Source organism: Equus quagga, chromosome 12 (assembly GCF_021613505.1).
Source record: "Equus quagga isolate Etosha38 chromosome 12, UCLA_HA_Equagga_1.0, whole genome shotgun sequence".
Classification (NCBI taxonomy): domain Eukaryota; kingdom Metazoa; phylum Chordata; class Mammalia; order Perissodactyla; family Equidae; genus Equus; species Equus quagga.
Genome location: NC_060278.1, coordinates 3,353,740 through 3,371,742, shown reverse-complemented (window position 1 = coordinate 3,371,742; position 18,003 = coordinate 3,353,740). Strand labels below are relative to the sequence as shown.

General features: G+C 43.7%; 1 protein-coding gene across 5 annotated transcripts in view; it reads right to left on the bottom strand.

Moving 5' to 3' along the window:
- NRP1 (neuropilin 1) overlaps nt 1-13,971 on the bottom strand; it is a 147,356-nt gene extending 133,385 nt beyond the window's left edge. The window contains exons 1-3 of one of the 5 annotated variants that reach the window (XM_046678593.1): nt 13,573-13,971; nt 11,325-11,848; nt 7,855-8,029 (exon numbers count right to left, since the gene is read on the bottom strand). In XM_046678593.1, coding sequence (XP_046534549.1) covers nt 7,855-8,029; nt 11,325-11,397 — 248 coding nt within the window. In that variant the 5' untranslated portion in view covers nt 11,398-11,848; nt 13,573-13,971. Of the gene's footprint in view, nt 1-7,854; nt 8,030-11,324; nt 11,922-12,486; nt 12,622-13,572 lie in introns of those variants that run through there. The other 4 variants (XM_046678594.1, XM_046678596.1, XM_046678598.1 and 1 more) reach the window with 4 other exon arrangements.
- Between the last annotated feature and the right edge of the window lie 4,032 nt (nt 13,972-18,003).

The following is an 18,003-nucleotide window of genomic DNA, read 5'->3' as shown; positions in this document are numbered from 1 at the left end:
TCTGTGACAAGCCAGTCTATCACAGAAGCAACAAGCCATCACCTCCAACATGGCTGACTGATTATACAAGTATCTGACCAGATAAAAACAAAATACTCTGGGGCATCTGTTTCTTCTCAAAAGACACTCTTCTATTTCTCACAGGACCCCCGGGCCTGAGCAACCACGCTCTCTTATCCCTGACAGAGTCACCATGGCAAATACACGTATTGAAATTTTACAAATATGGGAGCTGTGGGAGAGCAAAACTTTTCTGCTCTTTGCCTGAGATTCAGTAAATGAGCAGTGCTTAGGAGAAAACACAGCCTGCTGACTTCTGGGCTGGGAGAAAGCACGGGTTGCAGCTGGTATCTCATGTGTCCTTGAACCAATCGTGTAAATGGAACCCTTGTGCTGCCTGCTTATCAGTCTTCAAATAAATATTGTATTTACATGTGCTTTGTGCTTTCAAATTCCATCAACCAAAGGGACCAGAATTTAGGTATTTTCCCCCAGGATTTCATTCCTAAGTTAAGGCAAGTTTTGACGAAGTGGAAAATCACCAATTACTTGGAAGTTTCTATGCACAGTATTTACCAGTGCTTACTTCATATGAACTAAGAGTTCAAAAATTAAGTCCTTCCTCAGAATTAATTGGTTTGTACTTAAAGTTTTGTGTGAGGTATTTCATGGAAGAAAATGGCTGCTTGAATAAAAAATAAGCTGGCAGCATTTTGTAAGAATTTTCTCATTCAAAAGTCACATCCCAAGCCCCATTGCTCACAAAGGTGGAAAGACACTTGGTGCAACAGCTGAGCCTTTGGGCTCAGTTAACTTAGCTTCTCGAAACCTCAGTGCTGCCATCTGTAAAATGGGGCTGACAGGGAGAGATTAAGTAAGATCACATGCACAGAGGGCTTGGCAGGTGCAGGGTGGGCCCATAGCGAGGAGCTGACAGTAAGAACCAGCCTCAATGGCTCCTTTCTAAACACTCAATTGACTATTTAAATTAAAGGAGAAAAACATGTTGACCAAATAAGATACAAGATATGTGCAACAGAGACCTAGGCTTGATGAGGAGAAAAAACAGGTTATAAGGCAACTGAATGGACACATGCCAAAAGTTTTCTTTTTCTCCTGCTCTTTTGCAGAATTTAGGAGAGTTCTGAATGAATGCAGTTCACTTTCTAAGCTATCTGTAAAGACTAAGTGATTTCAACCATAACCCAGCGTAATGTGTTTGGTGTGCTTCACAGTCAGTCTGAGTTATACTGACCTCATAGCATCCCTAAATGACCTAGAGACGGGACACAGTTCAACCCATCAGAGATGGCAGGGGAAATCTCCCTTTGAGGTGCTATGTTCTGCCAAGTCAGTGACTCCTACATTCAGGGTTGATGACAAACACTCAATTACAAGGCACTTGGAACCTGATCTGAATGCTAATCTTGTCTCTTGTTCTTCTGTAGGTTTAATGACCAGTGTTGACGAATACTACAATGGCAATTAGCTAAGTTTATTTTGTAGCCTTCTTTACAAGCTCACACACACATGCACATATGTGTTTGTGTGTGTACATCTGCCGAAGTATGTCAGCCTGCATGCAAGGATCAAGTTTTATGCTGGAAAGGAGCTGAAAATGTGCATGCCTGCTGAAGGCATATGTCTCACTTGGATTGGTTTTTAAGTGCCTGCTCCCCAAAGTGAAATCTGGTTGGAAATGCCATGCACATGTTGATTCAATTCGATAAGATTTCAACTAACCTTCTCTTTTAGCTTCTCATAAAGTTTGCTTCTTTCAAATTGCAGAAATGCCTAACACACAACCACCTTGTAATACTCAAACTTCATTAAGATCAAATGTGATTGCTTAGAGTAAGAAATAATAAAGAAAATTAATTTTATTAAACACATGGGGTTCTGTTCAAATAAATCAGCGCTAATGGGGAAAAAAATCAAAAGGGAGAGAGTAGATAATTATCTGCCTGAGTGGTGACCGCGGATGCTGCAGGCGGTGGCAACAACATTGGCCAGCAGCTGTGAGAAGCGTTCACCTTACCAGCTCGACAGTCTTGGAACTGAATTGAGCTTGGTGTGGCGCCTCTCACAGTGCCCATGTTGGGAAGTTACTTGAGATCAAAACCAGCAATGAAAAGATGAGGAAAAATAAAGCAAAGGAAGATTTTTCTGAATATGCCTTGCATGTCAAGCAGGCTCCAGACTGAAAATTTGGTGTTTATTTTAACATAACCATAATATATGCAACAAATACAAGATATTTCTATGGTAGTCACTGAAAAGAATTATAACGTCTCAGTACATCTCTGTTTTTCTGATTAGAAAGGGGATACTACGCCTTTTTCTATCTCCATTCCAAAGAGTTTCACTCTATGCAAACGAGAGCATACACAGACTTCTAAGACTGTACTTTAGTTTTGTCTGATTTTGAAATTTATAAAAATGGAATCACACAAGTCAAGATAGCAGTTACCCTTGAAGCCAAAGGTCAGCGACTGAAAGTGGACATCAGCGGCTTCTGCCTAGGAAGCTGGAAATGTTTACTATGGATTGATTATATGGATGTGCTCGCCTTGTAAAGTTTTATCAAACTTTACACTTCATGTATTTTTCTAGATATGGGTTGTACTTTAATTAACGGTACATTTACTTCTGTATTTCATATAGAAAATGGAGAAGTATTTTGGCATAAAATATCCACTGTTTTCCATAAAATAAAGTGTTTGTCTTGGTCTCAGTGATGATCTAAAACACAAGACGAGGACTGGAGCGAGGCACTTGCCTCGAATACAAAAAGCGAAAAACTCACTAATCAACATAAATCACACTTTAAAGAAAAATTCTAAAAAATTAATGCAAAAATCCATGGGGAACAAAGTAAATAAAGAAAAGATCAAAACAGAAGATATTACTTAGGGAAACCAAAAATGGAACTTGTATTCCCGAAATTGCCAATAAACGACTAAGTGACCATTGTATAATTAAATTTGCAGGAATAATCAGATTTGAGAAACTATGGTCAGATTAATTTTCATTCAGTGAGTTTATATTCTACGAAAATAAATGAAATGAATATGTTTCAAACTTTGTAAACTTAGGTAATTTTAAAAGTAGCATTAAAGAAACAATGCATGATTTATTCCAACAAAATTCCAAACCTCGAGTATCATCTCTAACTATAATTTTATTATAATTAAACTTCTCATGAAGTTGCAAGAGTGAAATCTTCCTCTGATTGCATTGAATTAGGAAAAAGACAGCTATTATTGGTTACACAAAGAAGAGATTACAAATCTAAATTATAGGCAGAAAGGCAGCTATGCTCTGTGAGCCTGAGTCCTGGCGGAACCCTACAGAACAGCGCTGACGAGTCAGGCATTGCAGTCAGGAGCTTGTCAGCAGGAAGACCATGACCACACTGTCCCCCAACCCTACCACTGTTTTAGACTCTCTTTCTGGAGATTCGAGTTCATTTTCTCAATGTTTTTAACCCAATGTCTGTGAAATTTTTATTGGTCCCCAGATGACAACATCTGATCTGAATGTAACCACAAACCTCTTTGCTCAGCAGTATTTGTCACAAACCATTATAAATTATCATGCTGATAGTTTGCATTGCTGGGAAACCGGAAAAGTTCCATAAATTCTAACTACTGTATCAATGACATTCTTGTTTACTATGCAGATATAAAGTTTTATGAGATTCAAGATGTCCACCTCACCAGTGAAGAAAACTTTCGTGGAGTAAAATCGAACTAGCTCAGTGTAAATACTGAGAACCATTTACAACGAACAACGAACACTGCTTTCTGAGAAACACTCAGCAGGTTGCTTTTTTCTTGCTTTTCTGCTTTTAACTGTGCTTTGACATTCACAAGCATGCAGGATTTTGCAAAAAAGAGAAACCGTCACTCCTCTCACTCCCTCAGCACCTTCTCCTCTCAGAGCATTCTCTAGCTACCTTCCTTATGCCAACACGACAATAAAGCCAGGCAGTACATCTTGCTAGAAATCCTGGCACCATGGTAGCCCTGCAGACAGATGCTCTCCTGCTCCACTGACTGAATGGTCAATACCACGCCTTGTTCATTGAAAGAATTCAAGGAGTTAGAATATTATGTTTTTGATATTTACTTGTAATGAAACCTGATTCACTGGTGGCATAAACATAGATTGTTGTACTTTAAAACTCGCAGGCACAACTTGCACATTCATGTTCCCTGAAGAAACATCCCCCCTTGATATCCACTGAAGAAGACTTTTTGGAAGGTTAGGTCTATCCTTTACTTAGGTACCAGGTCAGCCTTGGTGCTGTTCACATGAAAAGTTGTGAATGTATACATTTTCCTATATTGTTAAAATTATGAAATGGTTTTTTATTTAATTATAAATAAAACAGTAAAAATTTAAATAAAAAACATTTTTTCCTACCAGAACTTGTCTATTTAATTACTTATCCATCCCTAGACCCTACCAAAAAAATTGCTTACTTAGGTTTCAAGGATGTTTCTCAATAAGCACATGTGCTAAGAAATCAATTTCTTGAACTTTCACATGGCGAAAGTTGACTGTGCAAATACTCAGAGTTTTAAGAGAAAATGCAGGGTGTATTATAATGTGGATCATCCCATTACTGGATCAATATATTTAGTTTGACATATGCATAGTTTCGTATTTCCAAATATTCTAACAATCACCAAGTTGGTAAAGAAATAATAATAGTGATAACTTCTTGTGAGAGGAGCTTTTAATTTTTCAAAGGGCTTTCATATCCACACTCCATTTCATCTTATCAGTAACCTTATGACACTGCTACAGCAAGTACTTTTTATTGCCATTAGACGTGTAATACAGCTGAAAAAGGGAAAGACATTAAATATCTCCAATAAGACAAATAGCTTGTTCTTAACAGAAATGATAACCAAAAGCTTACGAGCTCTCTGAATGTGGTTTACTGTATCTAATTTTGTATCATCTCAAATACATTTTTGGAAGTAGACTAACAGCCTAACATAAATTACCAAAAAAACCCAAAAAGAACCAAAAAAACCCCACCAAAACCCAAAACACTATGCTTTTGCGCATCCAACTTAAACTTTTGAAGGCTATGAATTTGTTCTTCTAAGAGTTTCTGGTGTTTCTCATTTTTGTACAGAATTCTAACTTTAAATTAACGCTGCAGATTCTTCTCACAGCCTTTACAAAGTTGGTAAGAATTGCACCACATTTGTAGAATCTCCACCGCAACCTTCAACAATGACCAGGGGTCATGCGCACCAGCCTGGGAAGAGAGTGATGGCAATGTCTTAAATGCGTCTTCCTGGATCGTTTTTGGAATTTTCATTGATAAAATGATCCGGCAGCAACACTTCAAAATATGCCACAAGGATATTTTCTATGCCGTACTCTCCATTGACTTCATCAGGCTAAATATATCAGCCTTTTAAGGCTGGCCAGGAGGTGGCACCTTCACAGAGAACAAACCCTCAGTTGCTGCAATTAAGAAAACACCTAACTGTGGAGCATTAAAAAAAAGTCTCACCAGCATAATTACAGAAACAATCTTCTTGGCCATATCAGTTTCTTGAATATCTTGCTGATATCACTAAAACTGTCTTTCTATAAATCATAATTATCCTCTTTCTTATCTTTAAAAAAGAAAACTAAAAAGGTGCTCCACCAATCCCACTAGACTCCACCTCACATCATGATACGGCAAATAATTATTTAAGGTTTACTATGTGCCAGACACTATTGTAAGCACTTTATATATATTAACTCACTCAGCTGGCTTCACTTTCTTATACTTGTCTGCCAGCTGTGTGCTGGAGCTGGCTTGCACCATCTCACAACAACCAATTATGCACATCTCTTTGCAAGTCTGTGCACACTGACATCACATGGGTAGTTTGCAATTGGCCATAGTGGGAATATTTACACTACAGAAATCGGTATATATTACAAATAAAGACTTGATTCACCCCCTCCCAAGACCCAGTTGTTGAACATTTACCAGCATACCACCGTTAATAACTACTGATTATTCTGAATTCTTTAACTATTATATTACACACAAACATGGTCATGATTTTCAGATAAGGAGTTAGTAAACATGAGTTTATTGAAATCTAATAGCACCTTATTTTTGGGAATAAGGTTATTACTTGAGTATGTTTCACCAGAGTTTCTTAAAAATATCTTCTATAGCAGTTTAGGTATTGTCAAAAAGCAAAAAATAAAATAAAACAAAATGAAATGAAATGAAATAGCAAGTCTTCAGGTTGTCTAGGTGACTGCCATTGTAAAAACAGAATATTGGCAAAAAGATATATATATATATATCCAATGAACTCCCTGTTTCCTAGCAGTCACTGGAACACTCTATTAATGGCAACTTTCACACAAGATTAAAACGTCAATATAATGCCCTGAAGCACTTCTGAATCATAGAACAAAGATCAAATTGGAACTAGCACAATTTTATTGCGCTGTAGTATATGCTGATTATTTGGAAATTGATCAACAGTATATAAATATATGCTAATTCTCTAGGCACCAGAATGTTGGATTAACTAGATGATCTAATTTCCCTTCCTGTGAAAAACTAGTTTACCCTACCAACTCAACAGGTTGTTGAGGAATTCTTACAGGTGGAAACATTTTTATATCATTCTGTTCTTCCCTCAAAAGGTTATATGTTTGGAAGTAGAATATTTCTAATAATGAATGTGCCTGGAATGTTTATATCCAATGGAAGTAGTAGCCTACAAGCATTGTATACAATTATATCAAACTGACCCATTTTAAAACTTGGGAAAACATATCAGTTCCTGAGAAATTCTTAGGAATTGAGATATAAATAGATTATTTTCCTTTCTCAAAATTATTTGTATAGCTAAACTTCATTAAAGATCGATATTCAGCTTCAAGTCTCTGGAGAAGACAGCGTGTGCAGTGTAGCAGAACGGGATGATGTGGACAAGGCAGAGGCAGGTGGTCCGCTGGCCGACCAGAGACAAGAGAACACCTGGATCTGACAGGACTGCTGCCTGCAGGGTTAAAGCATATTTTCCACACTGTGGAAGGCAAAACCTACACACCAGTGCTTTCACATAAAGTGAGGAAATACAGTTCAGACTCTGTCTATGGTGAGAATGTTTTCATAATGACAAAATCTAGCATAAGTTGACGCTTAGTAACTTAACAACAGCAGAGAGCAAGACTAAAGCAGATGAAACAATGACTCGTTATTTGAGTCCCATTGTATTCATTGTGCATTAACAATTATTTTCTAGCATTTTCCATAAGAGACTTGCAATCAATCTACTACAAAAACCCCTCATCCAGCTTATCCTATATGCCTTATTTTTGTTCAATGACAATTTGTTTTTGTCACGTCAAACTCAATAAGATAAATACAGTTCTTAAATCACAAAATGTGTCAAAGATTTGCCAGAAAATATCCAACCTCACCATCTGTCAATGCAGTATATGTTAGTGAACCACGATATTTAATAAAGACTCAAGCAAGAGTTTAGGTTTCCAGTTCTTCCCCTTTCCCAGGGAAAAAAACCAACACATGTATATACATTTCTTAAAAAAAGAGTTCCAAGACCAAACTGTTAACAGGAAAAAGAATAAAGACTACACATTTAAATATAATCTTCCTAGTTTGGGGAACTCAGAAATCGCTTAACATAATTTAATTTCCATGCCGCTGACATATGATCTGGCCTAGATTGGAGTCCCTCCTGGATTCATTCATATCCCCTATCAGGCGGACAGACATTTCCCCCTTAGCCACCCATGACCACTAGATGGTGCTGTGGCGCCCTGTTCAAAGGCGGTCTCACTTACTTGCAGTCTCTATCCTCCAAATCGAAGTGGGGGTTGAAGTTGATCATAATTCTCTGGTATGGGTCGGGAGCCTGAATCAGCCATTCACATTTTTCACTTGGGTGATAAGAATGAGGATAACCGGGAGATGTAAGATAGCCGGGGCTTTCAATCTTTATAGTATCGCCACATTTGTCTGCAATAAAAATAACATTTTAGTAGATCTTTCCCTGACAACCGGTTAGATATTCCAACTCTCTATATAAATTACCAGTCATTAAACATTCCATAACTTCTTATAGGGAATGCCAAGAGGTCCCCGCAGGTCCTTCAGGTGGCGCTGATAGCAGCAGCCCACCAAGAACGCTCTTTGATCCCAGGAATGCTGGCTCAGGAGGAAAGAGGACTGAGAACTGACAGGGCTCCCCCCCTCCCCCCCACAAAGTTCCGTCCCAAGAAAAAGGTCTTCTAGCATTCAAAACATTAAATCCCCTCAATGGATGTTAACATGGTCCCTAGGGAGCTTCTGCTAGACTTAATTATCCCCCAAGAAGTGTAATCGCATTAAGTAGCAAGTTCTAAGGGGAAGGTGACTAAAAGATGCTATCTGACCCCTGGTGTAGCTTTTTGATGATAAGCCTGGTCTGTGTCATTGATCAGTGGGGATTGTCTTCCAAGACAAACCTTTTTTGTTGTTGTTTTATCTGCCCATAAATCTAAGTGATTTTAAGTTATCTCTACTCTTGAGATCCAGAGCAAGAGAGAACAAAGTGTATTTGGTGAAGCAGAAAGAATTCTGCTCTACTGCTCCAAGCAAAGTTGCTCAGGTCTGGAGATTAGATCAAAGCAATAGGACAGAAAGAAAAATAAATAGCCACACAGCATTAATTCTAATTACCTATATGTTGAACAAAACCCAGCCACCCTGAGGGCTGGGCATCCCATAGGGTAAGCCCCATTCTCACATTCTGGGAAAGGGGAGCTAACTAGTTTTGAGCCTGCTTTTCAAAAACCCCCAGTGCTGAAGTGACTCACTGAAAGCCAAATAAACCAGTCTCTGAGCTGCTTTATTGTTCGGCATAGATTCTCATTGTCACTTTTTATGATGGATTTCATACTGGAGAGCCTCAGACTGAAATGCTGCCACATTTATTGATGTTTAATTCTGAGCAATAAAAATTCGGTGCATAAACTATGTAAGAGGAACAGGTACGAAAGCAGTGAAATATACAAGCCTATCAATCACAAATTTTCAGTAATGGTATATATAGATTTTAATATTGCATCTAATAGATTCCCTGTGGAAAGAGAATGGCATTCTTCGCTCTCAGCATGAATTTATAAATCTACAGAATTTTATTACAGGAAAACCAGGTCAAATAGAAATGAAAGATGAAGTGCACATCAAAAATACATAAAGCTACATGCTTTACAGAAATCATTTCCCGTAAATTAAAAAGAAGACAATAGAAATTATATTGTTTTTCTCAATTGCTAGATGTTTCCGACTATGTTTCTTAGACTGAGGGTAGCCTTATACTGGTTTCCTTTGCCTTGGCTTTTAAAAGCTTAAGGTTTGCCAAGAAGAAATGATGCTGCAACCGGAGTTCAGAATCTCATTAATGATCATATTGGACTCTGAGATTCTACTGAGGCCCTTCCATTATTTTAAATGTGCAGAAAACTTGGAAAGTGACCCCATCTCATTACGTCTCCTCCAGCTCTGTGCAAACATCATGGCAGGGTCTGGCGTCTGTTAGAGGAGTGAAATTAAACAGCACTGCTTCAAGTCACTCGACAGAGTCACTTCAGAAGACATTTAGGTGGACTGAGTACCACACCAGAGCTCTTTAATCTGTGACTTCTGAGAAAGTGACAGTGTAATAAGATAATGTGGACTGGTGCACTCCCTGGCTCTGGTAAATCTCTCTAACAGTTGATTAAGAAAGAGCAGTTTCTAATGACTCTGGACCATTAGTCCTAAATAAGGTTAATGAATTAATTCAGCAGACACTGGTACTGGGAGGAGGTGGACATGGCTTCAAGAGGTCTGCTGAGCTACAGAGGCAATCACCGGCTCTGGGCACTGCAAACACTGCAGTACGGCTTACCCAGGCAAGCTCACCGACCCGAGCTCAGGTTCTCCCATTCCCCAGATTCCTGTTAAATTATATATATACACATTCAAACACATACACATATACCTGTGCGTACATGGCGTTTAAAACCTAAAGTCTGAAAGCTATTTGAATGGCTTCAAATCCATCGTGTGAACATGTCCATCACTGAATTAATGTCGCAGTTGTGGAGGGCAGAGTTACTATAATTTCTAAAGTCCAACCACTTGAGCTCTTTCAGTTGGAGGAGAATGTTATTTGATCCCCTGCCAGATTATAGAAAGATGCCACTAACTCAGGTTCATTAATAAATTGAACTCCACATTCACAATTTTGTGTGTGTGTGTGTGTGTGTTGCTTCCAAGTGTATCTTTTAGAACATTGCTTGGTAGCTGTTGGGGAAATCTATTGCTTCAATCACAAAACCTCCAAAAAGCATATTAGAGAGATTAACTTCCATCATAATATGTGATTGAAATTCTTCTTCGTGTGAACCCCTCCACTTGTGGTCTCTTATTAAAACAATATAACACGGTAAGTAGCGGATGTTCTTTTCTTCTAATTACTCTGATTGAAATCTAAGCCAGACAAAAGTAAATATTTGATAATTAGTTAATAATAATTGCTAAAGACGTACTGTAAAGAGAATTTCATATCCTTGCCTTCGATTACTTTACAGTGTAAGTCAAACACGTTATTTAGGTTACAGCATAGTCTTTCATTTACTTAAGAGTGAGTGGTTTAAAGATGAGTGGAAGCTGCAACTAGGTTAGGGATTTTCAGATATCCTGGTGCCTTTCCCTGTGTACATCAGATTCCTTTATTGACACTACGTAACTTTCATTCATGCTCCAGACGGCTTAGGGACGATTTACAAAGGCGAAGGGAGTTCCATCAGCCAACAAGCCGCTATCTCCTGCAGGCACCCACCAGAGGAAACGGTTCAGGGGAGCTGCAAGAGAGCCAGCAAGTTCTCCTGGTAAAGTGTTCATTAACTTTCAACAGCCATCAGATTTTTGAAAGGGAGTCTCATCTAATTGCCTTTGGGAGGAAACATTATTAAGATAATTGGTGTGCTGATCTGGGAAGGTAGGCAGCTCTGCCTTGTAACAGAGGTAGGAAAACCCCCGCAGCCAAACAACCAACTTCAGCAAGGAGCCGGAAGACTTGAAATCTTCCTGCCCTAAACCGAATGATCGTTTTTCTCTGCCTGGATAAAAGTTCCCTTTGCCCGGGAGGTGGCTGTTCCAGGTTCATCCTGGCAGCTCTGCGTGAGTCCCGTGGCTGGGGCGGGAAGCCCAACCCCGGCCGGACACGGGCAGCCGGGGAGCCCCGGGCGCCGCGCTGTCACACGCGCCTCCGCCTGTCACTTACCGTTGCGAAAAGCGCCGGCCAGGGCGAGGGCGAGGGCGAGCGCGGCGCAGAGCAGCGGCAGCCCCCTCTCCATTCTCCCTTCGCCGGATCCCCAGGCAGACGCGGGAGAACGAGAACGTGCGGGGTGAAAACGAGCAAAGGGGTAATCTCAACAATCCGAAGCGCTTCCACTCCGCCCAGAGCTGTAAAATCCTCAGTCCGTCCCGGAGAAAGGGAAGCCGCGAGGCGATGCCTGGATCCGAGAGAAACGCTCCTCTTTTTGTGTCTCAAGTCGCCTGCATCCTGTCATTTAGCTTCGGTTTCCTCTCTCTTTTCCCACACTTGTTCCTCTTCCAGGAGCCACTGCCCGGGCCATGTCTCAAAAAAAAAAAAAAAAAAAAAAGGGAGGGGGGCTGGGAGGGGGCGGAGGGAGGTAGGGAAACACACACCAAAGCCAATTTCCAGAAACAAAAAAATAAAAAATCCAGCTTGCTTCTGGACCCGTTGGAGCCGAGGAGCTGGCGCCCAGGGGAGGTCCGGGGTGTCTGCGTGAAGGAGAGGAGCAAGCAATGAAAAGATGAGCGGGAGACCGAGGAGTTTCACCAACTGCACCCCGCCTCCCCCTCCGCCGTCCTCCCCTCCCCTGCTAGAGCCCTCCGCTCGCTTCCTCCCTCCCCTCTCCCCGCACGGGCTCGCCAGTAATTGCCTGACAGGAGACCGGGAGGAACAAGTTTCCCTCCGTGTGCTTTTCCCGTCCGTCTGTCCGTCTCTCCCGGAGGCCCTGCAGGGATCTCCACGGGAAGGGAGGCGCCGGCGGTCTTCGCCCAGGGCGTGAGGGGGTGTGTGTTTGGGGAGGGGGCATCGAGGTCGCTGGCAGCGACAGGGCCGGGCTAGCCCACCTCGGCGTGCTCGCTCAGGACCCCCGCGGGGAGAGCGAGGAGCTCGCGGAGGATCTCCAGGATCCAGCCGCCGAGGAGTGCCGAGCGCCCGGGAGGTGGCCGTTGCTTGTCACAACTCCGATCCCCGGCCGGCGCCCCGGCGGCGAGGAGCGCGGGGCCGGCGCCCCGCCACTCTCCACAGGGCCAGCCGGAGACCTGGGACAGAGGGCAGCAGGGTGCCCCCGGACGCTCCGGGCCAGGGCTAGGGGGAAGGGCGGAAAGCTGGGCTGGAGTGGGAGACGCACCGTAGAGCCGGGCGAGGATCGCAGCCGCGTAAAGCCGGGTCAGCCCACTCGGGCGAGGGAGCCTGGGCTGCAGCCCCACATGGCCCTGCCCCGTATCAGGGTGGGCTGCTGGGCGCCCATCGCGCCCGGGCGCCCGCGGCGCGCCGCGGGCTCCATTGTTAAGCGCGATTTGGTGCCCTCTCCTCTGGGGCAGAGGGAACGCCGGAGGGTGGGAGGTGATGCGCCTTCCAGCTAGGGGGCAGCCGTCGCCCGACCCCTCCCAGCCTCAGATCTCGGAGCCCAGGTGTGTGGGGATTTGGAAATTAGGCGTCCAGTGGTCCCTGTTTCTGTGCATCCCGGAGGAGGGAGAACAGTGGTGGCGGAGGGGAGGGGTGATCTTGGCAGTGTTCTCACGGTGCCCGCTCCTGGCCACAGGCAACTGTCACGCCGGCCCTCTAGCTCCTACCCACCCCCACCTCCCCCGGCGGCGCGTCCTCACTATGGGCTGGATGTCCCCCAGTTCCATCCTCGAGGGCTTTCTGGGAATTGCTGCAGAAGGCCTCTGCGGATATGAATAGCAAGGACATTTCAGGGAACAAACAGGTTTCGGCCACTGATCAAGCCCTTGGGAGGCGTAAAGGCCCGCGGACCCCCTCCGAAGGAGTTCGTGGGGAAGGTGAAAAGGTCACTACACCTTCTGGAATTGACTTTTATGTACACACCCAGAAGGCAGAGCCTTATTCCTACCTGGCGCAAAGAGCTGGCAAAGGACATTTAGGAATGTTGGCAAGGAGACCCTGGTCAAAGGTTTTGGCGGAAGAACTAGGGGCGGGACCAGAGAAAGACAGCCCAAGGCGCGCGCGCCGCAGGCGAGAGCTCGGTGCTCCCAGGGCCCGGCTGGGAGCGGTGACGCGCGCCCCTAGGGGTGCAGGCAGGCCCCTAGCCGCGCAACAAGCCCCCGCGGCGCCCGCACTCCCCGCGCGCTCTCTCCGGGTCGAGCTTTCCTCCTCCCGCGCCCGCGCCTGGGGAGCCCCCGCCTCCAAGCTGGAGACCCAGCCCCCCGGGCGCCGCGAGCCGGCCCTGCCCGCGAGCGCCCCTTTCCCTCACCAGTCTCCTCTTTCTCGGCGGGGTGGGAAGGTGGCACTATGAGGTCGGGTGTCAAATGCCTGGGTCGAGCAGAAGGGCTCGTGGCGGGGCAGTGGCGAGGCCGCGGGCAGGCGGGAGGCGAGGCGGGGGCGCCAGCCGCGCCCAGGCGGACCCCGGGGAGCAGGCGCTGCGGAGGAAAGCCCGGGCGCTTGGCTACGACGGGTGCGCGTGGCCGCCTCCGCGTCGTCCTCTCTGCCCCGGGCGCCCCCCCGCCAGTCCCAGTCGCCGGCTGCGCCGCGGAGCGGCATCATCAGATTTGGGGTGACCCCGAGCGACCTCGGTCCAAAGCTCGGAGGGAGAGGCGCCTCTCAGAGCCTGGCCGGTTGACAGAGAAGGGGAACCGGGCGGGTGCAGCGGCCGGGCCGTCCTGGAGTAACAGACACCCGCCTTCTTCCTAGTGGGAACTGGGCGGCCGCGCTCGCTCCAGGGAGCTCGTTTTGACCCGTCTGTGCCTCGGCGGGGTGAGCGAGGGGACAGACGCAGGAGACTTGAGCTGTGTTGTTTTTAGAAAACTGCTGCCAATCTCTCTTCCCCTTTCCCTGCTGAGTTTGCATTTCCCAGCTTGGACCCACCGGGCCAACAAATAAAGCCACCAGATCGTGCACTCAGAGAAGGACTGCCCCCACTCTGCAACCCCGCCTCCCCGGCTCCCTCCCGCCTTTCCCCGGGAAGGGCTCCTCCAGCGGGTCAACGCGCGGCAAACGCCTGTCTCCTTCCTTGCTCACCAGCTGAGCGTTTTTGCCAGCCTTTCTCCAAGCAACTTAGAAGACATGCTCTGTGTACTCTGGGGGAAATATCATATTTAAGTTCTGCCTCTGATTTCTCTGGTCTTAGGCGGTCTGAGGCTTTTCTAGACTCCTTCGTTCCCACATAGTACTGGGTAAATGGAGCCCTAGCACGCTGATTGATAATTGCCCACTAGTGGGTTGGGCCAGAGCAAATTGTCCTTGCTAACAACCTCTTTCCTCTGCTGTTGGATTCCACTAAGTGCTGAAAAGGGTCAGTTTTAGATTTCTGCAATTCCCCAACAAAGGAGACAGACCGACCTTTACATGAAAATAAGTGATAGACAGAGGAAGAATTTGGCAGCCTTCCTAGGTTGATTTTATTTTGGTCTCATGAACACATCACTCTTCCTGACATCACAAATCCCCAGACTAGATAGGACCCAGTTCCACTGAAGAGAAGATTCATCAACCTAAAATGCGGGCAGAGGCCCTGGTGGCCAGTACCCGGCCCCATGGCTCCCACGCAGGGGCTGCTGCGGGAATGAGACGCTGGCTTCCCCCTCCTGAGCTGGGCGGGAGCTGGCCCGTCATTAAGAACAGACTGGGTGGTAAATGTTTGATTCCTTTCATCAAGCTCTCATCAATTTGTCAGAAATAAGATGAGACCCATTGCTCCCAGGAGGCTACTTGAGCCACTAACTTCCTCAAAGTATTTCAGATTGATGCAATATGGAGATTCAGGTTGGTATTTCAAGACTGGATCATCTAGTCAAGTTTTTTAAAGCATCAAACCCACATATTTCAGAAAAGCGATAAAACAACAGATTTTTAGTAGGAGCTAACCTATATTTGAAATGTAAAAATGGAAGAAATGAAACTGGGGAAAGATTAAAAATTGGAATTTAAATTAATTTACTATTTTTAAAATAATTCTATTAAAAATGGCACTTCTGTCAAATGACTACCGTTCAAGAAGTGTCTTTTGGACCTCGTGTATAGCTATTGTCTTAATTTGGCAGAGGAAGGAAGAAAATAAACAAATGAACCTTTTCTTTCTGATCCTTCATTTTTGGCCTTTTAAAAGTTACCTTGAAAATTCTTCAAATAGTGGAGAAAGGACGACAATCTAAAGTTTTAAAACAAAGTTACAATGCAAATTTTTTGTAATATAGCATGTGCAATGACAAGATGCTATAAGACAAAGCTAAATTTTGAATCATGTTAGTAGATTCAAAACATTTGTTGGTGCTGAAGGTTAAGGGCTAGAATTTGAAAACTGCATATTATTTGTCTGAAAGAATAATCTTTGAGCATTCTGCCTTCATTGAATTACTTAATTAAGAAAATTAAAATAATAATAACCAATAGAAACACTCATCAAACCAATAAAAACATCATGAGAGAGCATACTCAAAATTTCAAAAGGACTATTTTTAAGAAGGATGATCTGTAAAATATTGTGTGAGCAATCAAATAGGGAAGTGGCTGTCTCTTAAAATTTAATCATAATTTCATATAGAGAACTAAAATTTTTAAAAAACATCATTAAAATACAATTTAAAAAATATCAGAGGCCAAAAAAATAGTCAAGAAATGTTGAATTTATTCTAACAGAACTTAATTTTATTTTGTATTTTTATTAGATGACTCCGGCTATTACATGAAAAATGGATTACGAGTGGATCAAGAGAAGAAGTAAAGAGACCAGGTAGGTCTAGAGTAGAATCTAAATAAGAGTGGTGTGAACAAGGATCACAGAAGTGGAGACTGGAAGAGGATGTATTCCTGGTGTATTTAGAAGGTATCGACAGGACAGATGAAGAGATGGATATGCCAGTGAACGGGAGGGTGTTGTCAAGGATGACCCTTAAGATTCCTTCCAGGGGGGTGGCCCCATGGCCCAATGGTTAAGTTCTCGCACTCTGCTTCAGCAGCCTGGGGTTCACTGGTTAGGATCCTGGGGGCAGACCTATGCACCGCTCGTCAAGCCATGCTGTGGCAGCAACCCGCATAGAAGACCTGGAATGACTTAGAGCTACGATATACAACCGTGTACTGGGGCTTTGGGGAGGAAAAAGAAAAGAAAGATTCCAGCTTCCACAACTGGATGGGTGCTGGTGATAGATAACATTTGCATAGGCACGGAACACTTGAAGACTAGTGTGAGAGGAAGATCCTGAGTTCGATTTGGTCTAGGTTCAGTTTTTAGTCTCTGAGAAAATCAAATGAGTTAGGAATATGGAGGAGTGGTTTGGATTGGAGATAGAAATTTGTGAGTCACTGATATGTAGTAATATATCATAATATAATAATATAGTAATTATAATAACTATAGTCAAAGTGGAAGGAATGGATGGAATTGCTGAGAGAATTGGAAAAGGAGACCAAGACAGAACATTGAGGAACATTTAAAGGTTGGGTTGTCAGGATGAGCCAACAAAAGACTGAGAATCAGCAGCTAGAGAGGTAGGAGGAGAATCAGGAGTGTATATTGTCATAAAAGTCTAGTAGAAGGGGGATTTCTGAAGGGAAATGCTAGACAAAGGAGTTGAATAGCATTGAAAGTTCTAGTTGGATGAAGACAAACGCAGTTGGAGATACTGGTGTGGTGGTGACAGAGTTGGCTGTAACAAGAGCCATTTCAGTGCAGTAATGGAGGGACAGGGCTGGAGGCCAGATTGGAGTGGGCTAGGGAGTGAATGGAAGGTAAAGAGATAGGGACAATGAGTACAGCTAATTCTGTCTGAAAGTTTCTACTGAAGGGGAGGAGACAGACAATAGCTCTGGAAGGAAGAAGTCTAGTGTGGAGGGAGGTAGATTTTTTTCTTTTTGGTCTGCTTTGAAGGTGGGGTATTCTCGAATATTCAAAAATGCTGGGAGGTAGAATCTAGTATTGGGGGAGATGCTCAAAATAAGGTACAAAAAAGATAATCAGGATGTAAATTGCCTGAGAAGGCAGGAGAGGATCCAGTCCAGAGCCCAGAAGGTCAGACTTGCTCGAGACTGAAAGAGGGATGGCTCCTCTGTTATCTCTGTAGGCAAAGTGTGGAAAGTGTGGAATGAGTGGAATTACAAGCAGGGTTGTTGTTCTGAGGGGGCAGCTTCTTGCTACTCTCCTCCATTTTCTCCTGTCTCATATGATGAGAGAGAGAGAGAGTGGTCCTGAACAGTCTCTGGAGAGCAGTGAAATTGGAGTGGAGACCAGGCTGACCAGAGAAGCTCTCGTTGTTGTCATTGCTGTTGTTTTGATTTTTTGTAATTTTGTAATATTGTAATATTGTTGTAATTTTGTAGATTGAAAATGAGCTAGGGACACATTTTTCTAGAAAAATTGGCTAGTCTTTTATGAAACTCACAAAAATCTGCTTAACTCCTACTGAAGTAGTAACAGAATATTAATGGTATTATTTCAGCTTTAGTGACTTGAAGCAGGTGCTCAATAAATAATTTTTAAAAAGAGAATTTTTCTAATCATTATTTATAACACATTAATGAGTTGGTGTACAGGAAAGCATCACTCCAAACAACTCTGCAATAACGTCTTCTCTGACTCACGTTCTCTGCTTTGTCCTGCACCCTCCTAGAGAGGGCCAAAGAAGAATTTAAAATTTTCTTTTACACCTAATACCAGACATCCACAGACTGGCTTATTTGGGTAATTCAT